Here is a 27019-nt window from a genome sequence, read left to right on the forward strand (position 1 = left end):
GCCGGGAGCGGGGCGCGATGCGGGCGGCGCTGCGGGCGCGGCTCGGGTGGGCGCGCCGGGCGCTCCGCGGGGCCGCGCCGGGCCGCGCCCCGGGGCCGCCGTGCTGGAGCTGCGGCGCTGCGCTCCCCGGCAGCGATGGGCCGCTCCGCTTCTGCCCCGGCTGCCGGGCTTTGCAGCCGCCGGCGCCGCGGCCTGACCTCTTCCGCCTGATGGACTGGTGAGTGTGGGCGGGGCGGCCGCGAGCCCGGCCGGCCGCGGGTCTCACCCGCCCTGTGTCCTGCAGCGACCGCTCCTTCCGCATCGACCCGGGGCAGCTGCAGCGGCGGTTCCGGAGCCTGCAGCGCGCCGTGCACCCCGACCGCTTCGGGCAGAGGCCGCCGGTGAGCCCCGGGCCGGGCGGGGGAGCCGGGCCGGGAGGGGCCCGCGGGGCTCGGTGACGGCCGGAGGAACTCGCCCTTAGCCTTCGGCTGCGTGGCGGGGTCGCAGTGTCGAGTCCCCACCTCTCTCCCGCTCGGGGAGCGAGGGGATTCGCCTGTGTTTGTCTTTCGGTGCTCAGAAGAGACTCTGCCGTGGATTTGCGGCGGAGGCGGACGATGAGGGGCCGCTGCGGTTCGTCAGGCCTTAGCTGAGTGCAGTTCCCGGGTCCACAGAGCCTTCTCCGTTTCTCACACGGACTGGTGTGGGGACGCTGGTGTTCCGCATGTAACAAAGTGTATTTTGCCACTTGTTATTAGCTTCCAATTATTTGCCATCCGTTTGCAGAAAGAGCAGTACTACTCTGAGCAACACTCTTCCCTGATCAACAAGGCCTACCAGACCCTGCTGAACCCTCTGAGCCGGGGCCTCTATCTGGTAAGGTCTCCGTTAGGTATTGCAATGTTCCTGTAACTAACCCTGGGGGCTGGTAGGGATGGCGCCCTCGATTCAGTCCTTGATGTGCTAATTTGCGTTGCTCTGAAGAGGATCACCAGAGATTGATGGGAGACCAGAACTAAGTTTGTCCAAAATTTAATCAGCGTATCATCTCATTTGCTACTCATCTTACAGTAATTTGTCTTTCACATCACACGTGGTGTTTGGCCATGGCTGTTCATTCAGAATTTCAGTCTGGCCCATGGCAGCCTTTTTTATGTTTTTTTGGCTGTGGGTAACTGCTGATTTTTTATGGTCAGCCTATGTTTGGAGTTAATTTTCAGACTGACTCTATGCTCTGTAGATTTATCGAATCTGAATCTGAGTATGCCCCACTAAGAGACTTAATTTTAAAGAAAATAATTTCCATTAAAATGGATGTGGGAATATTTATTTTCAAATTCCCATTTCCTCTGCCAGCTGGAGCTGAGTGGAGTGGAGCCAGCACAAGAGACAGACTGTGATGCAGACTCAGCGTTCCTTATGGAAATCATGGAAATTAATGAGAAATTAGCAGAGCCCAAAAACAAGGATAACCTTGGAGAAATTGAAACTTTAATTAAAGGTAGGTTATGACTTGAGGAGTTTGTACAGAACTAATATACTGAATCTTGTGTAATACAAGAGTCTGAAAGCTTTAAACTGTTTTGGTATATTTCTTGTAATGTCTTCAATTTGTGTTAGTCTGGAATTGACTCACTGCAAGAGCTTCTGCCCTGTTCCCCCCTTTTCCAGTGTTGTCTTTACCTATTTATGCACCTAAACATCACATCCTGTCTTGAGAACATTTGTATAACAGAACTATTCTAGTGTCAAAATAAATATATATAAACAATAAAAAGGAATTTACTCAACCTTCATCAGGTTAATCAATTGTTCCAAAGAAAAAACCTATCAGAATGAAGTTGAATAAAATGCTTGTCTAACCACACTAAATAATGTTATTTATAAAGGCATTGTAGTTCTTTCACCTTCTTCATCTGGCAGCCATTATATTAAGTGGTTATTCTTCTTACACAAGCAACTTTCTTTTTATATTGTTGGTGATACCAAAACCATTTGGTTTACTGATATATTTCTTTGCCATAACAGCTATGGGCTAAAAGCAACTACAATAGCTAGAATAAAAACTGAGTAACACAGGAGGAAATTAACTGGAGCGGGGCAAACTGATACACCAAAAATAACTTAGATTTCTGGGAAATTAGTGACCATTGATGTGCATTGGAATTGATGTCAGTATACCTGTTTAAATAAAGAAATACATGTTTGAAACGATAATTAAAACAACATCGACAGCAGTATAATGAAAAATTCGCTTGGCTGCCAAAGGCTGAAACTAGTAATGAACTTTCTCACCACAAGTAGTCAGAATACAGTGGTATCAAATACCCTAAGTATAAAAAAAAGTAAATGAAATAATTTGTTTTGCAGTTAAACAAGAAGAACTGACCAGAGAGGTGACTGCAGCTTTTGAAAGAGGTACCTGATTTTATGAAGTTTTTAGCTGCCATACATACCTGTCAAATGTTTAAAGCTCCACAGTCTCTTACTGGCAAATATTTCCTGAGCTATGGAATAGAAATACTGCATTAACAAGGGTTCTTTGTTAGGTATTTAGAATAAGTACTTCTAAACTGACATTCCTGCTGATTTGGGAAATTCAGGAGCTCACATTAAAAGCAAAGTCCAGTACAAAAGTTCCATTCATCTTGCATCTAAATAATTATTTTGAGTGGGAATGTAGATGCTAAGAAATTGTTTGTGTGTCTCCCAGCATACTGGGAAGGACAGACTTCATCCTAGACATATTCTGAGGTTTCACACTTGAATCTGGGAGATGTTCTGCAGTCCTGGAGCTGCAGTAGAGCAGTGAGTGCTGGTCTTTGCAGTGAAAGCCACAGCAGCTGTGTGGCAAGTAAAGGCCTGTTCAGCATAAGGTTTTGGGAACTTCCTGTGCAATAATCAACATAACTTTATTCTACAGCCAATGGATAGGCACAAGCTTGAACCATTCCCGAGTTTCTGAAGCTGGGAAGAAACCTTTGTGGTTCTGTGCCAGGTGCAGAATGCTGCGCTTTTGTCAGGGGTGGGTGTGTGTGACTGCAAACATCACAGTAGTGCTGGCTGGGCCTGCCTGTGAGGAGTTACATTCTGGTACTCTGTGCCATGGGAAGGACTGTGTGGCCTTTGTCTGTAGGTCATAAACTACCCTCCCCTTTAACTGAGGAGAAATTGTTTCAATATCAGTTTTGGAATTGGCACTGTCCAGACCAGACTCCTCCTCATTTGCATTATTTTCAGTTATGTCAGTTGGTCTATTTATACACGTTTTAAATAAAAACATTTGTCTTGCCAAGTGGGTAGATCAATCCTGCAGCCACTTTACAGGAGTCATTAAAGGGTATTATTCATTCACATTTCTTTTCCAAATTGTCTATTGTCATGTGTTTTGTGGAACATTTGAGTTGAGATGTTCCCAAACCATCCGAGGTTAAAACAATAGGCAGCATGGCATTTATATAATTTTATATCATTTATATAATATTATATAATAGTGTCTGAGTCCCTGCAGGTCACAACTCTTGGTACTAAAACAGGTGCTGTCACTGAAATCTTGAGATTCATTTTGGAAATGCAAATTCACCTCTCCCTCTGTAAACCAGTAATGTTTGATTTCATTTCAGATGATCTTCAAGAAGCCAAGAAGCTGCTAGCAAAAATGAAGTATTTTGCAAACTTAGAGGATAAACTAAAGGCCAAGAAGATCCCTTCCTGATGTTGCCTTCTTAGCTATTACGAGTTAGTGTTATTTTCAATTAAACAGATGGTTTTGTTACCAAAATCAGACCAAGGGTGTTTGTTTCCTATACTTCCATTAAAAGCTTTAATTCTGAGAGGAGGAAAATAGATATAAAAGAAATCCCATGGTTGCTGCAGCACTTGAGTAACAGATGGCATTAGGAAATGCTTACAGCCAGGAGAAGTTGTACTGGGTAAGGTGGGCTGCTGTCCTGGCAGTGGCAGGTATGGAAACAAATATCAGAGAGGCATACAAACACCAGATGTGAGATTTCTTACTTCCTAACATGTGAAGAATTTATTTTAAGTTGAAAATTAGTCCAGGAAAAAATACTGGAGAGGGGGCAGAAGGCTCATTCTGCATGTCCTACAGGCTCCCTGTAGTTTAAAGACAAAAAGTATTTAATTCCCATCACCTGTCCTCTCTGCTACTTCATGCTTTTTGGTATGTAGATCTCAGTCTGATGGGAACTAACCTCCAAAACTGTAAGTTTTACCCTGTTGCATAGTTTGAAATGTTAAGATGCTAGGTTAGAGGAAAAAAATAAACCAAACTGAAATCCCAGGCACTCTTTTATAAGGATACAAGTTTTTATTATAAATACCAGTAATTCAGAGAGGTGCTGTACTTTTATTGTACAGTACAGTAGTAGAAATGGATGAGGAATGTCTTTAAGGCTTTCAAAGTTACATAACTGGAAAAACAGAAACTAAATACCCCTATTTCTTCATAAACTGGAATATTTCAAATCTCAGTTCTCAGTTCTTGTGTGGGTTTTAACAAGAACTCAGAATGTTACACTCAGCAAAGCATTTGGATACACTCCGTGACCCAAACTGAAGACAGGGCTTTAAAATGCAAGAGTCACTGAATTATCTGCCAGAGGGGCTCACTGAGCATCCTCCCTGGCATTTCTGCATCCCTACAGCACTGTTTCAGCAAGGCAGGTTTTAACAGCATTTCAGCAGTACTAACTTGCCTTTAGCTACACTTCCTCTAAATACACAGGAAGATTTAATAAGCTACTTGATCATGTATTACACTCCTAATTTAGAAAACTAGGTTCATAATTCTCACTGAAGTTCTGTTGCATTTGTGAAATTATGCAGAAATCTTTAAAAATTCATCTTGAAGTTGCCTTCTTTCATAACGCTCCATTTCCTTTTTCCTGGCATTTCTTCCAAAATTAAGCTTGTGAAATTCCTTTTTGATTTCCAGAAAAGATTTGTTTTTTGTCTCAGGAATTATGAGGAAGATGAAAGCAGCAACAACGAAGCACTCCAGTAAGAACACCACAAAACAATACTGCTTCAGTCCATTCTGAAAATAAATGTGATTGCAACATATTTCAAGTGTAATAATAGTAGTTTTGAGAAAATAAGCTTTTTGTTTCCATTTACACTTAACATTGCTGCTCAGATGTTTTTCTAAAAGGAGTCATTCAACCTATTCTTTACCTGTAAATTTTTAGATAAAAGACTGTCAAGTGCTGTGCAATTATTGGGTAGACTTTTATTTTGAAAATAAACCATTTAAACAGCCAAATGTTTAAGCTAGAAGTCAACATTTGCTACTTAGCTGTCATATATTTTAAGATTATATAATTTAAGTTTCTCTGAATGTTAATATTTTTCAATGCTGTACATTTAAAAAAAAACCAACTGTCTTACTGAGAAGCAGAGCTCAGCCATGAAGAAAGGACAGGCAGATCCAGATACTCAGATGAATGCTGTTCCTGTGGGTTTTGCTGTCAAGAATATGTGCTAAAACTAAAAATACAAAGCTGGAGATGAAAGCCTGTCTTTCCTTTCCTAACAATCTGCTTGCAGAACTCTGTCAGTTCAGCAAGTTCTCAGAGATGTGACTTACTGGCCACAGGTACCACCTCAACGTCACTTTGCCAAAAAAGCACAAGGCACTATTAAAAATGCTTTATCTAAATCTCAGTATCTGATTAAGTTCTTCTGCTTTTGATACCTTCTTTTTCATCTGAAACATGAACATTGCCCTCCAGAGCATTCCTTTACTTTTCATTTATCATGTTACATTGAGGTTTGTGATGTGTAAAAAACACTTTTAAGAGGGACTGAATCTAGTTAAGCTCATTTGAGGGGCAGTGTGCATCCTGGTCAAGTGTCAGTAACATACACAAGTATATATAATACAACACAAGCAATGGGATGGGACCTGGGAGCAGATGAAATGGAAATTGTGCTGTGCATACTCACCACTATGAAGGGAAAGAGCATTCCAACTGTGAAGAAACTAACCCAGCTCACAGTCCCTGCGATCATGTAGGCAGCAGGACGTGAGGACTGTACAAATAACTCAGCTGTCAGGGTGTTTGTTATGCCACCTGAGGATGGTTCAGAAACAAGAGTTGTGCTAAATGTCCATTTGAGGTACTTCCAACGCCACAAAAAATTGACTTGATTTTGAATATGTCATTAGCTGATCTATTATAATTCCTAACAGCACAATTCTGAGGCTACTGCCCTTGCAGGAAGTTTCCCACTAAAACACAGCCCCATTTCAGCAGCACTAATCAGGGAGCAGTGACAAGTGTAGAACTCCTCTGCCCTGAGGGGCAGAACTACGCCCTCCCTCACACATAGCTGCCCCAGAATCATGCATTGAAGGCTCAGCTGTGGGCTGCAGGATGGCCTCACTTGGGTTCCTCAGCCAGAGCAGCTGTGCTGCAAAGGCTTCTTGGCTGTGTGACACCCCGGCCCTCCCAGACCTTCCTCCAGTCACACACATTCCTGTGCAATACCTGGGCCCAGCCCAAAGCTCAAGATGAAGGCAAATACACACGTCATGCTCAGGTAAGGCACCCAGGAGTACAGCTCCTGAAACAGAAGACAATGGGGTTTAGTTCAGATTTTGATAATTCAGTTTTAAAATCTGGCTTAACGGTTATGTTTCCTTCTGTATTTTATTTCAATTAAGACCAGCAGTCTTTCACAACTCTTTTACAGCTAATTTATTTAACAGTTGTGCTTCAGAGAAATTAAACAGTGTTCATTCAATGATTTTTACTAAATCATATCATAGAATTATGTAAGCATAGCGTGGGCTGGGCTGGAAGGGGCTTTAAAGCTCATCCCATCCAAATCCTGGCCACAGGCAGGGACACCTTCCACTCTCCCAGGTTGCTCCAAGCTCCATCTGACCTGGCCTGGGACACTTCCAGGGATGGGGCAGCCACAGCTTCTCTGGGCACCCTGTGCCAGGGCCTCTCCACCCTCACAGGGAAGAATTTCTTCCTGATACCTAATCTAACCCCACTCTCAGTTTAAACCCATTCCCCCTTATTGTGTCACCATGTGCCCTTTCCACTCCTCAGTCACATGGGGTGACAGGAACGAGTCCTTTGCACCTGGTAAGTCAGAGAGAAGGTCAGAACAGTGCACCAGAGCGTCATGAGGAGATAACCCCCAATGATAAGGCATCTTCTTCCCACATGGTCTATCAGCAAACCCTGTGGACAAGATACAATCTTCTGTTAATACACTGATCTCATTTTTACCAATATTCTTCAAGAAGAATCATTGCTCTTTGTACTGGGAGGTAGAACAAACTGCTCCTTACACAGGAGAGGGCTGTGAGACATTCACAAACTCCAGTGCCGAGTGTCACATACGGGATTTTTTCTGCCATGATCCCAGCTTGTTCAAAAACATAAGTTGCATAGAAATAAATCTACAACAGAAAAAAAAACCCAAAACCAAACAATTAGGTTTTTCTGGTATTTAAAACATTGTCTGGAAACAAAGTCATGTTCATACTAAACATACAGATCAATGTATTTTATATTGTGAGCTACTAATTCAACATAAGCAGCAATAACAATCTGTTAAATTCATTTCTAAGTAAACATATTGCTATCACAGAAGCCAACAGGATTATTCAACTTACTGAGTATGTTTTATATTCTTGAAACAGACACACTGGAATAAACTGATCCACCTTTATTTACTTTTTCGTAGGAAGTATCAAGTCATTCTTTATAAAAGTTTGCATACCAGAAACACAGAAATGAGAAAAAAAATTAAAGAAAAACACCAAAATAATGCAAGGATATTCTTTCCCAGTTATCCCATTTCTCTGAGCTTCCCTATGTGGATCCTTTGTATTAATAAATGGCTGAAAAACAGGTGGGAATGAAATAATTATTTAAGCTGTTTGCTCATATGAACTCTTACAGCATTAATGCCACTGAGCTGTTGGCCCATTGTCATCACGATGACAGTGATGAGCTGCCATCTCACAGCACGGTCACTGAATAACTGCCAGGGCTTCTTGGGTTTCTCCCCATCTAAGGCAAAACATTCCCGCTGGATGTCTTCCATCTCCCTTCGATACTCTGAGGAACCATGAAATCGTTTCAAAGCTACAAATAGAAAAAAAGAATTTAGGTTTACCTATTCACCACAACTTCTGTGAAATCACCTCTTTCCATAAAGACCTGGCTTTTGCTAGGATATGAAAACTTTGCTTTGTGACTTGCTTGTTCCTTGCTATTTTTTCAACATTTTTTGGTGTGGTGGATTTGGAGAATTCTGTGGCATTTCTTTGTTTCTTTTTAGAGGAATATCTGTCCTTGAAATATTCATCAGGCAAAATATTTTGTATCTGAACCTCAGACCTTCAAACAGTCTTTTCCTTAAAGGACGCTCTTACCAGTTTGAGGAGTTTTGCTTAAATTCTAGGCAGATATTGAGTCCTTTGTTATGGCCCTGACTTTAATGTTGCCAGTGGGATGCAGTTAGTGAGCTGGAGCAAAGACAGAAAATCCTTCTCATAAGGCAAATATAATCAGAAGTCATTTGGATCCCAGACTGAAATCTTTACAAATGGTCTTAAAGACTATACAGCATCAGTTTCTCAAATGACAATTTGTCTTCTTAAGGCCAACAGTAGGAGTTCTTATGATCCTGATAATGAACTTTCCACTGAGAGTAATCAGCTTGGAGCTCCAGTCAATGAACTTATATTTGAAACAGGATAATAAAATTTTGTTCATTATGGGCTCCTGAGTTCCACAATCCCTTCATCCATATAAACTCACTGGAGGAAAAGCATGGGCCAAAAAGCACTAGATCATACAACTGTGGATAAAAGTAAAAGGAGAATCTGGAACCCAATATAATCATTGTACCCTTCTGGAGAACAGAAAGTACAGATGCTGAATATTACCTTTGGCACAGCTCAACTCATCACCTCTGTCAATAAGAAGATATCTGGGACTTTCAGGAAACCATGGAAGGAATAACAATTGGGCTAATGCTGGAATACAGCTGCTGGATAGCAACAGAGGCCAATGCTTTTCTCCACCCAATAATTCTCTGTGAGAAATGTGGAAAAAGAAGGCAAAGAAATATAATAATTAGCTCTTGGTTACTATTTAGTGCAGTCTCTGCACTTGGAACTTCTAAGTTCCAGCTGGATGAAGGCCTGAGCAGCTTCCTCTGATCATACAGGGGACAAAAGCAGTGCTAGTGCTGTGATACAGAAATGTGAGTCCTTTGCTCTCAAGTCCTTGCCAACGTCCACTGTCTCCAGCAAGAAACTGGCAGAAAACATGAACCCAGCTCAAATGTGGCTGCTTTACTGATGCTGTTCTGGTGACCCATCTAAACTGACACTGCTTCCCTGAGGAGACAGCACTGATGGCTGGCAGTTGTAGGAATAAGGTGACTCAAGCAGGATTTTCTTCTCCCAGGGGGACCTTGTGTGAATTCTAATGCTACAATGGCACAAGGAATGTCCTGCAATGAGCTGTAGGAAATTGGAATTCTTTACTCAGGAATAACACAAAACAGGAAAAAAAAAACCCTCAAACATTTCTCACCTCAAACCAATTATTTGTCCTGTCAGAATTCCCCCAGTGAGAAAGATGGAAGTCCCCATGGCCAAGCCACCTCTTAGGTGTTTTGGGGCAAACTCCCCAATATAAAGAGGCTGCACACAGAGCCCAATACCTGCAAGTCAATGGAAAAAACATTATCCTATCAATAGAAATTGTTTTGCAAAGAGTTACTAAACCAAAACACATACAAAATGGACTTAATTAATTTCCTATTCATTTAGCTGCCTTCAGATTCCAAGCTAAACTACAGAATATTTTCATCATAAAACCTAAAGGATCAGAAATAAAAATAATTTATCATTCACCATAGTTTATTGATAGTAGGAATAAGAAATCATTCACCTGAATTTATGCCAATCAAAAACCTTCCAGCAATCAGTAACTCAAACAATCCTGTAGGAAAACTGATCCCCATTAAAATGGAGGCTAGTATTGCTATAATATTATTCATCAAAAGAGCTCCTTTCCTAAAAATGAGGAACAAAATTAATAATAGTAATAATAATAATAATAATAATAATAATACCACCACCACAGAACAAACAAAAACTTATTAAAACAAAAAAAAAAAAAAAAAACAAACCCAAACCTGAAAACAACCCACCTCAACCAGACATTATGGAAATCTGTAATAATGGGAGTTTTTAAACAGTTTTCCTTTCTGATAATGTGGGGGGATAAATGGACTTTATACTGAAGAAACATGCTATTCCAAGGAAACCCAGATATCTGATACAACTGCTTATGTTTTTAAAATGTCTAAACATAAGAATTAATGTATAAATATGACAGAAATGCCTGACAAGGTAGGAGTGGAGTTTCTTCATTTAGACAAATGAAGTGCAACAGATGAAGCTGTATATCCTTGCTGGCACAAAGGCTGCAAACGTATCAGGGGAGAACTCATGTTTCCAACACACTCTGTGTGCATTCCCCTACTCAGATTTCAGTAAATGTAATGCAAAGACTAAGACAAACGTCATAATTCAGGGCTCATCCTTGAAAGTCACATTGGAATAAACTGTAAAAGTCTACTAGAAAACTCAGTTTTAAAGTGAAAAAACATGTATAGGTACCCAAGATACTCTTTTCTCACAGTCTTTTTCCATTTATTTATTTTCTGTTCCAGTGGGAAGGTAGGAAAAGCAAACATGCTTTCATATACCTGCTGCTGCAACTGACCTGCCCAGGCGTATGGCCATGCTGCCTCCAATCAGGGCTCCACACAGCCCTCCAAGGGAAAAGATAGAAGCAATAACAGACCAAAGAAAAGTCAGCAAATCTGCATTTAGCTCCTTGTGATAACGACTACTCCAGGTCTCGTTTAAGAACTTGTGTATATGCTGCAGTAGAAAAGAGTGATGAATGTGTAGCATTTTATACAGCCCTACACACAGCACTACAAATAACTTGCACCCCAATCCTGAAAATCAATTCTGGGAGTTAATTCTAAGAGATATCATCTGACTGGCAGAATCTTCCTTGACCACAACACTTTGTGTTTCTTACTCCCCACACACCTGAAAGGCTGCTGAGCAGCTCTGCTTTGTGCCCTGCCTCAGGTGCTGCAGCAGAGGAGAAACACAACCCTGACATGCATGTGGACATGCAGTGCCACGAGAGAGCTCTGAGGTCCTTCTGAACAAGGAGGGGAACAGGGTGGATGGTTGGCCCAACTGTTTTTGGGAACATCTCAGAGCACAGAGGCCTTGCAACCTAAAAAATTTTACTGTAGGAAACTCATTCTGACACTTGATTGAAATCTCCCTGCCTTAGTGCAATCCAAAAAGTCAGAGTAAAATCCCTTTTTCAACTTTAATAATACTCCACCTTTCTTAGAGTATTAATGTGTCAGAACTTTGAAGCTGTTATTCCACATGCTTGGTTTTCTAAAATTTGCCTTTAGAAACTCTTGAACTGGCACTTATCTGTAATCAGAGGCTCCTGTTTTTTGCCTGCAAACAAAGACTACAGAAGAACGAATTTCTTGGACTCTCCCTCAGTTCCCAGCATATGACATGTTCTTGCACAAACAGCTTCTTTAAGCTTTGTAAAAAGCATACTGTGTTGAAGCAAATTCAGTCTTCACAGTTTCCCAAACAAAAGCATCAGCTGGTAGCAAAAAACTGATACCTACCACTTTCACAAGAACATTTGCTCAGATCCTTGAGTCATCCACAAAATATGCAGAATCCTGGAGGCTACAGCAAAGAACGCTCAAGTAACAAATGACAATACCTACAAGTACTCAGTCACTACAGATGCAACATTTTAATTCCCTAAGAAGGACTTTTTCAGTGATCTGCCTTGTGATGGACACCTTTAAATAGTAACTATGCTTTCTCCCTGTTATCCAGGGATAGAAAGAATGGGAATGGCTCAAAGCTGTGTCAGGGGAGGTTTAAACTTGACATTTGGAGAAACAGTGGTGGTATCCTACAGAAAGGGTGGTCAAACTGAAGAACAGGCTTCCCAGACAAGTGGTTAATGCTCCAAGGACATTTGGACAATGCTTTTAGTAACATGCTTTAACTTTTGGTCAGCCCTGAAGTGGTCAGGTAGTTGGACTAGATGGTCATTGTAGGTCCCTTCCAACTGAAAATGTTCTGGTCTATTCTATCCTTAGTGTTCTGGGTGATTTTAATAACTGAAAAATATATTACTTATTCAGTTAATCCTTCTAATAATAAAGGTATTTATGTGGCCTATTTGGCACTTTTGTCTGACACAGACTAGCTCTGATGGGAGGTACTCACAAACAAATGCACATGAAACCACATAGGAAATGAACAAGATTCCTTCACATGAGGGAAAGAGTGCTTCAGTTCCCACTGTGATCATGACAAAAGCACATTTGGCCTCATGGCCTCATTCAGAGAGAAAACAGCCCAGTGAACAAAAGATGAGCTTTTACCTGTGTGGGTGCATTGATAATAGAGACATTATACCCATACTGAAAGGTGCCTCCAATTCCAACAGCACAAACAGCCAGGAACAACGTCCAGCTGGGGAGCTGGGGAACAAAAGAAAATCATGGGCATGAAAAGAGATAGGACCCTGAGCCCACACACATGTAGTATCTAAAAGAAAATTATGGTGAAATACATAATGTATTTCATAAGGAGCAGTCAAAGTATTTGTTTAAAAAACAGCCTGAACTCCTGAACACTGCAGCAGGAGAAGCATTTCAGGCTGGCTTTGGCCCTGATCATTAACAGCCTTTAGAAATACCACAATTACAAGTCTCCAGATTAAGTGTAGGCAACAAAACCATTACAGCTGTTATTAGAAACTGAGCAAATGCTTTTTGCATAAGCCACACCGCTCATGGTGTCTGTTTTTAATGAAAGAATGCTAGGACTGTTTCTGTCTGGTGTTAAGAGACACAAAGACTCAGTATAAGAATTAACCAAAGCTCAATTTCTGTGAGTCACATTTTAACCAAGATGTGAGAAGTAGCAATGTTTTATTTCCCTCTGAGCAATACTTTAAGTCCCTAAAATGATTTCTCGTTGTCTGCAAGTTGGCAGGTGCAAAGCCTTAGTACCTCAATCACAATAATTTGTTCACTAGCAATAATAGTCATTTAAAGTTTATTGTCATATTGGCACGTATTTTTAAAATTTTTCAATATCCATGACCTAGTTACAGTCTCAAATCAGTATTCACAAACTAAAATTCACAGAGTCACAGATTCACAGGTTTTAAGGTCAATACAAACTACTACTGTGATATATTCAAATCTCAAGAATCTAACTGGTCATAAACCATACTTTGGATGAGGTCCCATGGACAGATATCTCCAGAGATTTATACAGTGTTTGATATCCTCATGCAGTGCTCTCTAAGTTTACTTTTTACTGAATATGATCATACTAAAAATAACATCCAGTTCAAATGTCTAGCAAATATTTCCTTTTAAATTAGGTCCTAATTTCATCTCATATTATGTTATTGATTAATTTCAGCTGGACACAACGTCTCTTATATTAAAGACACTTCAGTGATCAAATATCCCCTTCCTTCATATATAAAGGCTGTACATATTTATTTTAATAAATTTCTACTCCCTGAATTTCTCATTGTAAGGTATGTAGACTAATTCTTCATCATTCTCATTCTTGGTCCAGTTCCCAGAAATGCTGAGTTATTCCAGATACTGTACTGTATTCTCAAAGAGCTGTGTCCTTCCTAAAGATAATTCATCAAAACTTCCTTCCTTCTCTCCCCCGCTGAAATTTGCAAGTTTAAATTGATCTTATTAAAGTAAAATCCAATTAAGATTTCCTTACAGTTTCCAAGAATAAAAAATGTTTTTCTGAATGTCAAACCAAGCAATGAATTAAGAGTTATAAGTAAGGGCTGCAGTGATTATGGTAGAAAAAAACCAAAATTGATGTGGTAAATACTGGCACTGCACACTCAGACCTTTATATTAACTAAGTACTGTAAACGTATTTTGTGTGTCTCATGGGTATAAGCTGGAATCTAGAAGGGACAGAAAATAAACAAACAAACAACCCAAAATAATGAACATACATCATATAAGTTAGGTTTTATTATGACAGATCTTTTGTTCTTCCTGTCCAAATCAGCTGGGCTCGTGACACTGGTATGCTGTCACAACTGGAGTTTGGAGAGAGCACAGATTAACAGCCTCATGTGTTCTGAACTCCTGACAGTTTATAAGGGCGTTCACTTCATCCCAGAAACATGGCACAAACAACATCCAATTTGTATTCAATGTAAAACATGAGAATCAGAAAGCTGCTTTTATAGCTTCCACTTTCTAACACAGCCAGGTGTCCAAGGAAACCGCAAAACCTGATGAGTCTAATCACTTAATGTATTTCTATTTAAAAGCTAACATGAAATTCCCGCACATTTCACATCTGTACATCACTGCTAAAACTACAAACTCCCTGCAGGATCCACCTTCAGAGGCCAGGATGGTTCTGCTTACCTTGCAGGGCGAGCTAGACCCTCTGAGCAGGGGCTGGTGCTCCATTCTGAGCATGGGCTGAGTTAGAGTTCCTTTGCAAAATTTAATAAACTACGTTACAGGAAAAAAAAAAGTGCCAAAGAACTTAAGTTACTAATGTATTAAGACAGAAAAAAGCTTTGCTTTTTACTGTTGTTTTGGTTGATTTTGGTTTTTTTCTCCCCGCCCATTGGGACTCTCCTCAACGGTTCCGAACTTTTTTGTGACAGGGATGTCCAACTTCGATAAAGCCTCGGAGCAGCCTCAGGGAGCTTTCCCACCTCTTACACTGTGTACACGCACTGTCCTTCTCTGTTCCTACTCTGTTCTCCGCGCAGCACCCGCACCCGCAGCCTCCCGCAGCTAAATCAAGGACGGGCGGTTACCGTGTGCCTGGGCGCCATCCCTCCCTCCTGCCGCCCGCAGCTCAGCTCAGCTCAGCTCGGCTCGGCTCGGCTCGGCTCGGCTCCGCTCTGCTCGCCACCTCCCCGAGCCCGCCTGAGCTCCTCAGCTGACCGGGATTTGGCTGCCGGACCGTGCCCGCCCCGCTGAGGGGATTAGGCCGGGCCACGGACACGGGAGGGGCTGTCCCGGCCCTCCTCGGGGACCCCGCGGCGCCCCCGCGGGGACCCCGCTCCCAGAGCGCGTCTCCCACAGCACCCCAGGACTACAACTCCCACAGGTCCCACAGCACCCCAGGACTACAACTCCCACAGGTCCCACAGCACCCAGGACTACAACTCCCGCAGGTCTCCCAGCGCCCGGGACTACAACTCCCACAGTGCCCGCGGGTCCTTATCGGATCGCGGCGAAAGGCCTGGAAGGACCCGGGCTGTAGCGGTGGCCGCAGCCGCGGGCCCGGCTCGGCCCGGCTGAGCGCTGCGGGCGGAGGAGGTTTCGTGCGGGGCTCCTGCGGGAGCGCCTCGGGCAGGGCCGGCGCGTCGCGCAGCGCGGATTGCGGCGTTGATGTGCGCTTTCTCCCCCGCAGCAGGAAATGGCAGCGCTAGGCAGATCCTGCCAGGGCATCCCGGCGGGCCCGGCCGTGGAGCTCCCCGCGGCGCCGGCCGCTGCCCCGGAGCGCCACGGCCCGCAGCCCTTAGCCGGCGGCCACGGCCGTCTGCAGCCACCCGGGATGGTCATGGCAGGGATCGGAAACGACGGCGTGGACGGATCCTCCGGCCTCTGCCTGCAGAGCAGCTTCGACCTGGCCTCCCTGGCCGCGCTCGGGAGCCACAGCGAGGGGCTGACGGTGGCCCCGGTGAGCTCCTTCAGCAGGAGCCGCAGCCAGTAAGTGCCAAACCCGCTCCCGCAGGGCCGAGGCCGGAGCGCCGGCAGTGGGGAGCTGCGGCGGGTGCTTTGCGAGGCGCCTGGGATTTGTATTCTTTGCAGCGGTGTTGCGCTGGTAGGAGGTTAGAAAATTGTATTGTGCTGGGCTAAGGACCTTGAAGCTGGCTGGTGGGGGATGAAGGAGCCTTTTAAAAGGCAAGAAAGGTGATCGAGTGTATCATCATTGCATACTTTCAAACTCATTTATTTGTTTCAGTATTTTTTTCAGTATCCCTGTGATACAAAGTATTAAGAGACTCAAGCTGGGTCATGCGTTGCTTCTTGGAGCATTTGAATTTTAGCAAAAATTGGTCTTGTCCCTTGTGAAAAATTAAATAACGAAAGGAGAAGAAATTAATGTGGAATTCTGTTCAGAGAACTGAGCAATTACAGCTGCCTTTGACTTCCTTTGGAACAAATTGGTCACTTATTGTCCCAAACTTTTACTCCCATCACAACTGGTGGCATACTGTGACTGTTGATCTCAGATTAAATTTTCAAAGGGAAGAAAATATTGTTTGAAAATATCAGTGTAACCAGAAGATACGATTTGAAGCCAAGTAACTGTTTTTCTTTTGCAGCGTCTCTGTGCGATGTGGAAAGAAGCATAAGCTAGAAGAAGAGGCAGAAGGGTAAATTAATTTGTCTTTTATAGCCTGAAAAATCCTGATTTGCTTTTTGTTTTGTAAAAGATTTGAGCACATCTCACCTACAATACAAACAGGAAGGAAATCTATTATTGTTTCCATTTGGAACTCTTCCCTTGAATTGCACATGAGCCCAAATCCATTTCTATTACCTAATTAATTGTGTGGCACTGATTTTCCTGAATAGATACTTACATTTTACTGAGAGCAATGTGGATTCATTATCTTTGTTGAGGTTGCATTGCCATAGTGTGTCAATGCTGCTGAAATGCACTTTACATTTGTTCCTGTAGAGTGCCACATTTCTTTTTTTGACAGTTGTAAACTTACTTTGTTTCCTAGCTGTCCTGCGCGGAAGAAGAGACTGACAGGAGCCAAAAATTGCCCTTTGAATCCCAGCACTGAAGAATGGATTCTTTGTGCAGGTCAGCAGGCAGCTGGGGAGGTAGCAAGTCAGTATGGTGGCAGCGGTCCTGAAACTGCCATGTTAGAAATTCCCTGTGAAGAAATGGATCAGACAATGGGGGAACAGCAGTGCGAGGTTGCTCGCAGGAAACTTCAGGAAATTGAGGACAGGTAAATGCAGGGATTGAGTAGCCCGGCTTTGCTGAGCTTTCCCTTTTTTGGTGGGCATTCAGGGGTAAATCTAGCACTTAGCAGTGGGATAACACTGCTGTAAGTCTAAGGTGAATCTTCTGTTCAAATTATTTCATTTTAGGCTACCCATGGTCTGTGAATCTTCAGGCTGATCTGAAATGGAGGGTGCTAGAGCAGGAGATGCTGAGTAAATAACACCCTGCTCACAATCATTATGCAGCTTCAATATACCATAATGGGGTTTAATGCTCTTCTGTGAGCATCCAGAAGCTCAACCTCTAACATTTACCTGCTCAGGCTTGAGCTCAGTTTTTTTCAACCAACTGCAGCTTGTTCTGTGATTTAAATGTGAATTTGTCAGTGGAGAGGGGGCAGCATGAACCAGAGAGGTCTCTCTGCACATATGCAGTAAGGCTGAGATTCATCTTGCTGATGGTGTGATGTGGGGTAATTGGGTGGCTACAGACAGTCTGCTGTAGTCTTTTAATAAATTTACTGTGCATTCTGGCCCTTGAAAGATTTCTGGGAATGGCATGTGTATGTATCAGTTGATTGCAGAGGAGCTGGTATTCCAAAATATCTAAAATGACCACTGCAGATGATTAGAAAAGCCAAAAGTGACAGAAATTTTAAAACAAGATTTTTTGGTAGATTACTCCATAGATGATGCATAAGGAGAAGCAAGGAACTGTTAGACTGTTATTTTTTTAATGGGTAAATCAGAGTAGTGAAATCTGTCTGTTATCTGTCTATGTCTGCTTTGGTCTTCTTGGAGGATCGTTCCCTGTTCTTCCCAGCTACACTGCTAAATTTTCTGTAAAACAAAAAATCAAAAACAAAGGAGATGCTTCCATTTGTTCTAAACACTTCAACAATTTGTGCTGATTTAATCTCAGAACCTGGCACAGTGTTGTGAAAAGTGAAGCACTATTTTGGGTACCTTTGCAATAATTCTCAAAGTCCAGTTTTGGGGAATTGAGCAGGTGAAGCGGCTGCATAGCTGAGACTCACTTTGTGTAACGTGACTGAGAGTTTCCCTTGGAGGGAATTTGTTTATTTTCTCTCAGTGTATGTTTGCACTGACACTGCTGGGATAACACAGGGGTAACAAAGCTAGCTCAGGTACCAGAAGTGGCATTGCTGCTCGAGTGGCTTCTGTGATGAGTCCTTCTCAAGGTATTTTGGCCCAAGAGAGACTCGTGTTATCATGGCCCTGCTGCTTCTGGTACCCAGCCTAGGTCAGAGATCTGCACAGAGCAGAGCACGTAGATGTGACTGTAGTCTGCAGTGGATGTTCCTGATAACAGTATGCTCAATAGTGTTTATCTCCCTCTTCCCCCTCCATTCCTAGGATAATTGATGAAGATGAGGAAGTTCATGCTGATGGAAGTGTTAGCAATCTGCCCACTCTTATCCTGTCAGATACCCTTAAGAAAGGGATGAAGAGGGATTTTGGTGAAGTCCTGACAAAGAAAATAATAGAATCTATGTAAGTTCTGGAGGAAATCACGGTGCTATGTAGCTAACATGTGCAAATGAAAAGAGAGACCTCATTTCATGTTTATGGAGATGTCCTTGATTACTGCATGGTGCAGCCAACATTGTATAACAGACCATTCATCTGGTTAAAAATAGGAAAAACTGTCCTAATGTACAAAAGTGTAACTGTAGTGGTCATCAAGTATGTGTTTTGTACTCCTCATGTCTACAGAGGGAAATTTGTTGAGTGAATCAGTATCAGTTTTGGTTTCATGTATATGAATTTCCAAAAAGAGATGATCTTGAAGTATGACCAACAGTGGTCAAGTTTGGTGCAAAAAAGAGAGGAAATACAGGATTAGAAATAATGGAACTACTTGGGGAAAAGGAAATTTAATGGTGGGGGGGAAAGGTATATATTTGGAATGTGGTTCCAGGCTAGCTCAAAGGATGAAGATACAGGTCTTCTGCATTTGATAGCTGTGCTTGGAGAACTTAAATTTCTTACTGAAACTCCATCCCTTCTAGGAGCCGTCCTTCTATGGAGCTCGTGCTTTGGAAACCTCTTCCTGAATTTATGACAGATAAACTGAAGTCTGTTTCTGTTAAGAACTTCAAGCAGCAGAGTACAGAAGTATGTCAAGCTAAGCAGCCAACACCAAGAGCTCCTTTTGACCCACAGACTGAAACGTTCCCTGGATCACAACAGACTGCCATGTCTCCAGATCCATATGCTAGTTTGGGAATATCTGGGTGTGCAGAAGAAGAAATGGAGTTGTAGATGCCAGATTTTAGACTGGAAGTGGTGAGCTTCTGATGCTTATTGTTGATGTTTTTGGATTTTTTTTCTGGTTTGATGTGTGAATCTGAAGTTATATTATTTGTTTTTGTTTTCTTACTAACAATCATAAGCACACCACAATCACAGGGTGGCCAGGAAACACCCTAAGATTTCTGTGTTCCAATCTGTTAAATATTCTTACTTTTACTGAAAAGGTAATTCAGAGGCCTTTGGAACAGGGAGGTTGCTTTCCATCTTGCTTCATGGTGAAATATCCTCTTAATTGCCCTTGGTAAAGCATAAAATCCAAATACTGAATGTAACTGTGGCTTAAGCCACACCTTTTTCTTACTGAGCCATTGAAACTGGTGCACATACTGTGCTTGGCCATTCGGTTTAATTTGAATTACAAAATGTAAAGGAAGAAATATCTTCAAATCTAGTCACGGATAGAAAAACAGTCCCTCTGGTAATACAGCTTTTCACACCATCTTGTTTGTCTGGACTTGATGTAAACTCAGATGTAGGAATTCCACAATCTATGGAGTAGTAGGGAGGGAATATTACAGCTGAGCTTAAGTCTTTTGCTTTGTAGAAAGTAAAGCCAGCAGTTATAACTTGCAGGATACCTGCTAACTTCAGTCATCTTTGGTTCATTGGCTTCTCAATTTTATTTGTGGGTTTTTGATGTTCCCCTCCCCAAACAATGCAAAGTTTGGAGAAAAGTGGTTCTCAGCAAAGAGATTCACATTTTACATTGTGCTGAGATTGTTTGCGTGCAGGGAGTTGGAAAGTCAGTTGAAGACAGTGTAACTTCTGATGAAATGGATGGCATCCATTAATTTGGATAAACATGATAAGTAAATCAGATAACAGGGATAATAATGGCTGCTTGCTGCCATTAGGAGGGTCAAATGCTGGATCATTGTCTGTACCCAAGTCCCAACCTTTGCTGGTGAAGTAAAGGAGATGCCTGTCATTTTCCTGGGAGAATCTAGACATAAAATTTGAGCCACAGTTTGTGCCAATAATACAGCATCACATTGTTTATACAGATGCATGCCAAAAGAATTTTCTACCCTGCATAGGGTGCCAAGGAAAGGAATCCACAATGAGTTATTGCTTGTACCTTTTCTCAAAGCACAGCAGTTCCTTATGCTTAAGGTTCTCTAACTTGTTTAAGGGTTTTATCTTTTATTCATAAGCCCTTGAGCTTTCTCAGATACATGAGTTGAGGCTTTTCATAAGAAATCCCTTTCCAAGTAATAGGTTCTATTCAGAGTCCTAAGTCCCAATCTGGTTTTGACATCTTGCTAACATAAAGGAGCAAGTACACAGTAACACAGCTGCTCATGTAAGAAAATCTACTCTTCCTCTGCACAGCTAAAAGATAATCCTTGTGATAATATTCTTTACTATTGAATAACCCATAGCTAAAAGCTTAAAATCAATCTTCTCTTTTTGCAGTCATCCTTTATTTCCTTCTGGTTGTTCAAAAGATACCTGTTTGTTAAACCCTGTTTATCTTGCTGCTTTTGTTGAAGGTTGTCTGCAATTTTCTGTCTCTTTGATAAAACATTTTAGAGTTTCACTAAAAACACTCCAGCATTTGATTTGGTATTACTCTGGAAACCAGTATAAACCTGTACCATTCTGGAAGGTTTATTAAGCTGAAGAACATGTGCAGCCTATCTTGCTATAATGCCTAATTTCATTTCAGGGTCTGCTATAAATCTTTTGCATGAACTGTGTAAAATTTCTTATGTATTATGAAGCTGCTGAACGTCTTTAAAACCTACAGCCTTTGACATGCTCCAGTGCTTGAGTAAAACATAAAACAGTCAGTTTGGAGAAGGCTGTAGTCACTGCAGGTAGAAAATGTGATGCCTCCAAGTAAGTAACTGGTTTTCAGCTTGCTGGATTATAGTGAAAGTTCAAAGTTGGAAGTATTTTAGGTGAAAGTTCTGAATTCTAAATAAACTGAAAAAAAAAAGGATGAAAATTTCAAAAATGTGATGAAACCATCTCAGCAACACTGAAACTACAATAGAAAATGTAAAAAAAATGTGGGAGGCATAAATACATCAAACAATGCAGTTGCTTTCCTTTTAAAAACACCAAATTGCATATCAGATTTGCAGAATTTGTTGTAGATGGCTTTTAAGCATACTTTTTTCCTGCTAGCTTTGTACCAAAGGTTGACTTTCAGAGGTGTCTTTCCTCTTAATTCAATGCCAATAGAGCATCACTGGCCTGTTACCTGCCATCTAAAACAAGAATAGAGTGGTGTACTGTTGACAAAAACTATGAGATGGAGAAAAAAATTGTCTAAGTTTGCTTTGATAGAAAACATTTGCTTTCATTTTTTCACAATACATTTCTGCCCTTGTGATAGGAGACAGTGGGGCTGAGTTGCTTAAATTGATAGAAAAGTGGGAACCAAGTGACAGGAGCACTGAGCAAGATCCTTGCTACAGCAATCACTTGGAGAGGGTGATTGGATGAGAGATCAAGCTGTGGGCATTTACAGACTTCTGTATTTGTGAGTTTCATTTGTTGTCTTCATTAAAAGACTTTTATTAATGCTGTTCACAAATGGGATGGCAAATGTGATGCAGTATTAGGAAAAACATTATTTTGAAATATGAAAAATCTGATTCTGGTCTGTCTTCTCTTGGGACCAAATCACCCTTTGTATGTCAGTTTTCAATAAATTTTCTAAAATATTTTTTAGATGACTGTTTCATTCCTGGTGAGAGTGACAAAAACCTTGGGAGCCTACGTGCAGTCCTTCAGCTGGACAGTAAAGTACTCTTCTGGCTTAAGATTTGAATTTATCTATGTTATGTCAAAGGCATGCCCCTTTTTCCCTCCACAGTATTCAGCAGGACAAGGGAAGGCAACAGCAGAATAGAATAAACCTGAAGCTGCCAGGAAGGAAGAGTTATTTTAAGTCTGTCATGACCTAAAGGCCTCTGACAAAGAAGTAGGGGTTCCAATAAGTGTTGCTATAACTTGTGTTTTGAGATCTTTCATTTTACTTCAGAATAAAACTATTCAGAACTAAGCAAGCTAGGTATTCTTAATGTTAGAGAAGACTTTTAAATTCAGATTTTAGTAATTTTGTTGGAAGGTAAGACTTTTGCTTTTTTTGTGTACCATCTTACTGGACTTGATTCTAGTAGAAAATACTAGTGTTTATAAGAATTCTGAATGGTAGTAGGCTTCTAGATGCCAAACAAGAACTGCTTCTGTGTTTTTTGGTGGAAGAGATCTCGGTAACTATTAACAGGTTGTTGTGGGACCCAGTTTTTGCAGTAAGTCAGGATAAAGCATGCTAAGTCCTGTCACCTTGAATGTTACTGACTGAAACATCTCTGGTTTTCTTTCTTCCCCACCCCAAGTTATTTTTGTCAAAATGGAATGCAAAACGTGAAATAGCACTGAAACCAAGAATAGCTGTGCCAACACCTGCAACAGCTCTCTTATTTTCAGTATAAAATTTCTTCTGTCTCTCCAAATGTTTTTAATATTGTGATAAATACTTGATACTGGAGCAAATGGATGTGGACAATGAGAAGTCCTGCTGTGGTATTTGAAATTAACTCCTGACCAAGTCATTTGATGCTTCAGGATTTCCTGTGGCAATACAGAATCTGTAACCATTTTCAGACCATGTCTGTCTCACACCCACCTCCCCTCAGACTGAGAATTTTGGACAGCATTACTGGCCACCAGGGTGCCACCACTGCCCTGAGTTTTGAATATTCAGACTTCAAGCTCCTGCCACCTGCCTGCCTTACAGAGGCTAAAAGTTTTGCTCCAGTAGCTCTGGCCTTCACACAAACCCATCTCTCCCATCCAATGTCCCCAAAAGGGAACTGCTGAAGCATCCAGCTGCAGACACCTTATGAGCAGTGCTCCTCAATGCATTGTGGCAGGATGAGACACTGAGGGGCCTGAACTTAAATTCTCCAAGGCCCAGATACTCTCCCCTCCCCACTGAGTTCTACAGCAAAACAGGGTCAGTGAGCTGCACTGCATTTTAATTGCACCAATACAGTTAAATATTAAATGGACAAAGCAACTCTACATAGCAAATGGAAAACAAGCATTTAGTGAAGCTGTAAGACTTAGAGACTATTAAGGTCTAGCCCAGCTGACTATACATGAATATTCCAGTTTAGTTTTTGGTGTTAAAATTTTAACTGGAAAACAAACCATTTTCAGGTTCATGGAGAATGAGCAAGTTCTTGAGAAACAAACCTGCCTCTCTCCTAAGCCAACACTGACTGGGGGGGAGCCAGGGCAGGACAGGACACCCTTGGCTTTTTCATACCATCTACTAGCATGGCAAAGATGAGAAACACTTTTCTGAATGGACATGATTTTCCCCACATACACCCCAAAGGGGCATTGCTGATATCCTGCCAGGACAGTTGTTCACAGGGAGTTAACACTACCAGGTTAGACACTGATGAGCTGGGGAAAGAGTTCCTTGGCAAAGCTATCCTCCCACGCATGGTCAGTGCCAAGCGGAGACGATGTATCGCTGAAGGGCGACAGGGATCCTTCATACCCAGAGTCACTACAGCCATCCAACAGGTAGCTTGAGGCTTCAAGACTATGACAAGAAGAAAGCAGATGAGAAAAGCCCAGTTCAGACATGAAGCTGTCTACAGGTTCCTTCTTCACAGACACTGGAATTTCACGGACGGCCTTGTCGTCAGATGAAGAGAGATTTTCTTTCTCAATTTTCACTAGCATATTGGTTTGGTTGCCCACTTCAACAGGAATCTCCACTACTAGGGGTTTTGTATACACGTGATCAAACCTTATGAGTTCATTAATGGCTTCCAGCTTAGCTGATGGGGACCCCAAAGAGGGAGAGAAGGCGGTTGGTACGGAATTTGTTTCTCCAGAGATCTCTTCGTCCAGCTTCTCCAGGCACGTTGACTCTGAATCAGCATATTTGAGAAACAACTCTGGGTCCAGACTGTCCAGAAAGCCCAAGAGGAGATCAGACTGCAAAATGAAAAACAGTTTTAGAAAGACAGTTTATTACTGTTACAGCCAAACATCAAATGTGGCATCTATTAACCTCCACGTGGAAGTTAATATACACTGATGCAATCACAGTTATTTTACCAAGAATATCAAACACACAGTTAAGGCAGTTACCTATCTTACAGAAATTCACAGAATAGGCCAGGTTGGAAGGGACCACAGTAGGTCTCAGCTGGTCCAATTTCCCTGCTCAAGCAGAGTCATCGTAGAGCACATGGCACAGGATTGCACCAGATGGTTCCTGACTGTCTCCACTGAGGGAGACTCCACACCCTTCTGAGCCATCTGTGCCAGGGCACAGTCATTCTTTACCCACAGCTTTTTTTGTAAGGGTACTGGCAATCTCCAGGGAATTATACATGCATTTGAGATTTACAGCCACTATTAGAAGCTCCTTGAGATCTTGTACCCATCAAGTACAAACACCACAGTGCCTGCTGGCTACACAGAGCACAGACCAAAACCTGCCTTAGGCAGACTTGCACATGACTAAAGCTGTGGAGACTGGGTTTTTTCATGTGGGTGTTGTTGAACTCCTGTACTCACTGGACACAGCCTAACACAGCTGTTCTGACACACAGGTATGGCATTCCAAGATTCGTAATGAATGGAAATCATCAAATTATTTATCAAAATATTACAACACTAGTCTTAAATCTACAGTGGTTCCAAATTTAATGGACAATTTTTATAGGACTGGATGCTCACCTCAGAGTCTGAAGAGTCACTGCCATCAGAATCCATGTGGAAACTATCAGAAATGGTGACTGCTGGGCCTGCACCTGCTGCAGAGGAACACGTAGTCTGAGTGCTGCGGACTCAGCGGACCCGGTCACCAATCTGATCTCATCCACCTGGGATTCCTTCACAACCTGTACCAAGGCAAAAACTCAGTTACTGCAAGTGTTCTGGCAGGCACTACAGTACATGATCTTCAAGATCATAATTTTTCTGCTAAGGCTTCCAACACAAAACTCTCTATTTGCTTGTTCTGTAGGAACCTGAAGGTAAGGTAATTTAAAAGTTTGTTGAGGCTTCCCTACACTTGCAAATTAATTTTGTTTGACACTTTTAAATGAAAGCCTGACCCTCTCCACCACATCTGAGACACACCTACGTGACTGTAACAGTTTCGACTTCACTTCTATAAGGTTAAAAAACAGAGAAAACTGTCTTAAAACAGCCTGGAACTAGTCAGCTTTCTACATCCCACATTACCCATTTCGACGTGGCACCCGCCGAGTTTCAGGACAGCCTCCACATGGAGGACAAAGGTATTTCCGGCATATCCCTGCCCACAGCACCGAGGTTGCCCCGGGAGCGGGGCAGCTCTGCCCGGGGCGGGGCAGTCACTCCAGCAGCGCGGCTCACCTGGAACTCGTCACCCTCCTCCTCCGTCTTCAGAGCATCTAAACCCAGGCGGCAGCGGAGCTCCTGGTTCTCCCGCGCGAGGTTACACGTCCTTTCCCGCAAGAGCTGGTTTTCCCGCAGCAGCTTCTGGTTCTGCAAAGAGCCGTGAGGCAGGGAGGCCGCTCCATTCCTCCTCTCCCTCCTCCAGCCCCTTATCCCCCCCAGCCCCTTACCTCCTCCTCCAGCTCCACCACCTGCTGCTCCAGCTCTGTCATCCGCGCCTTCTTCCTGTCGCGGGCACTCTGGGCCGCCACGCGGTTCTTCAGCTTCCTGCGGGGCAGAGCGGCCGTCAGCGGGAGACCTGACACCCACCAAGCACAGCCGCAGCCCTCCCGGCGCCGCCCCCCACTCACCTGCGCAGCGCCTTCTCCTCCGGGCTCAGATGCGTGAGCCGCTGCCGCTTGCGGGCCGGCTGCGTGGTCTCCATCCCCGGGAGTTCGGGGTCGGCTGCTGCCGGCAGGACAACGGACAGATGCCGGGCAGCCGCGGGGCCGGGAGCCTCGGCCGCTTTGCTAGGGATGAGGAGCAGCCGCGGGGCCGCGGCACCGGGCAGCGCTGCCATGGCGGCACGGCAGGACAGCGGACACGCCGCCCGGCGTCACCAGCGCGGCCGTCTGCGCCCCGCCTGCCCCGCCCGCATTTCTACCATCGTGGCTCTCTCTCATTGGCTGCGAGGCGTGACGATCCTGCCGGGAGAGTTCGTGGTTGGCCCGAGGCCGCGAGCAAGGGGGGAAGCGAATTGCATCAGACGTGAGGGCTGCGGTCGGTGAGGCGCTGGCGAGGGGCGGAGCGGCTGTGGGGGCAGAGTGGGGCCGTGAGGGGCCCGAGGAGGCCCGGGCCGGGCCCTGCCCTGCCCTGCTCTGCTCTGCTCTGCTCTGCTCTGCCCTGCTCTGCCCGCCCGCGATGGCGGTGGCTGAAGTTGACCAGTTCCTTGAGGAGGCGGTGAACCGAGCCTGGCGTGACGATGCAGCTGAAGTCTCTTTTTGGTCTCCTTTCCGGAGCCGGTCTGTCACAAGTAGTCACAAGCATAATCATGGGGAGCACAAGTGCCACGAATGGAGCTGTAGCAGATGCCATAAGAATGAACTTTTTAGTCTAAGAAGACTAAAAACGCGGCGAGGTTAGTGACTGATGAGTGGAAGTT

The 27019-nt window shown here is 43.2% G+C and overlaps 4 protein-coding genes across 8 annotated transcripts; 2 read left to right on the forward strand and 2 right to left on the reverse strand.

The window, feature by feature from the left end:
- The first annotated feature begins 17 nt into the window (after window positions 1–17).
- Window positions 18–5021, forward strand: HSCB (HscB mitochondrial iron-sulfur cluster cochaperone). 2 transcript variants are annotated; one of them, XM_053959738.1, is made up of 7 exons: window positions 18–217; window positions 284–380; window positions 763–852; window positions 1333–1477; window positions 2347–2394; window positions 3600–3714; window positions 4934–5021. In XM_053959738.1, exons 1-6 carry the CDS (start codon window positions 18–20, stop codon window positions 3689–3691), a joined length of 672 nt encoding a protein of 223 aa, XP_053815713.1. In that variant the 3' UTR covers window positions 3692–3714; window positions 4934–5021. The 2 variants fall into 2 exon arrangements, with proteins under 2 accessions (XP_053815713.1, XP_053815712.1); XM_053959737.1 differs by lacking the exon at window positions 4934–5021 and having other exon boundaries at window positions 3600–3762.
- LOC128797309 (solute carrier family 2, facilitated glucose transporter member 11-like) lies at window positions 4284–15321 on the reverse strand. 3 transcript variants are annotated; one of them, XM_053959730.1, is made up of 13 exons: window positions 14955–15321; window positions 14551–14621; window positions 12502–12600; window positions 10770–10930; window positions 9930–10054; window positions 9570–9699; window positions 8915–9063; window positions 7921–8108; window positions 7307–7417; window positions 7095–7196; window positions 6489–6564; window positions 5944–6071; window positions 4284–5035 (listed from the first exon to the last, which is right to left on the reverse strand). In XM_053959730.1, the coding sequence occupies exons 2-13, from the start codon at window positions 14602–14604 to the stop codon at window positions 4817–4819; spliced, it is 1542 nt and encodes a 513-aa protein (XP_053815705.1). In that variant the 5' UTR covers window positions 14605–14621; window positions 14955–15321; the 3' UTR covers window positions 4284–4816. The 3 variants fall into 3 exon arrangements, with proteins under 3 accessions (XP_053815705.1, XP_053815704.1, XP_053815706.1); XM_053959729.1 differs by having other exon boundaries at window positions 14551–14640; XM_053959731.1 differs by lacking the exon at window positions 14551–14621.
- Window positions 15322–15421: 100 nt separating this feature from the next.
- CCDC117 (coiled-coil domain containing 117) lies at window positions 15422–22131 on the forward strand. Of its 2 annotated transcripts, XM_053959733.1 has the most exons (5): window positions 15422–15855; window positions 16476–16526; window positions 16884–17117; window positions 18490–18627; window positions 19146–22131. In XM_053959733.1, exons 1-5 carry the CDS (start codon window positions 15563–15565, stop codon window positions 19396–19398), a joined length of 969 nt encoding a protein of 322 aa, XP_053815708.1. In that variant the 5' UTR covers window positions 15422–15562; the 3' UTR covers window positions 19399–22131. The 2 variants fall into 2 exon arrangements, with proteins under 2 accessions (XP_053815708.1, XP_053815709.1); XM_053959734.1 differs by lacking the exon at window positions 18490–18627.
- A 1292-nt stretch (window positions 22132–23423) lies between these two features.
- Window positions 23424–26506, reverse strand: XBP1 (X-box binding protein 1). The gene is given in 6 exon segments (XM_053959732.1): window positions 23424–24423; window positions 25174–25257; window positions 25260–25337; window positions 25837–25968; window positions 26049–26145; window positions 26229–26506. Coding segments are annotated over 6 exon segments (1158 nt in total). The 5' UTR covers window positions 26438–26506; the 3' UTR covers window positions 23424–23865.
- Window positions 26507–27019: the final 513 nt, after the last annotated feature.

This window comes from Vidua chalybeata, chromosome 18 (assembly GCF_026979565.1).
Source record: "Vidua chalybeata isolate OUT-0048 chromosome 18, bVidCha1 merged haplotype, whole genome shotgun sequence".
In the NCBI taxonomy this organism is placed as follows: domain Eukaryota; kingdom Metazoa; phylum Chordata; class Aves; order Passeriformes; family Viduidae; genus Vidua; species Vidua chalybeata.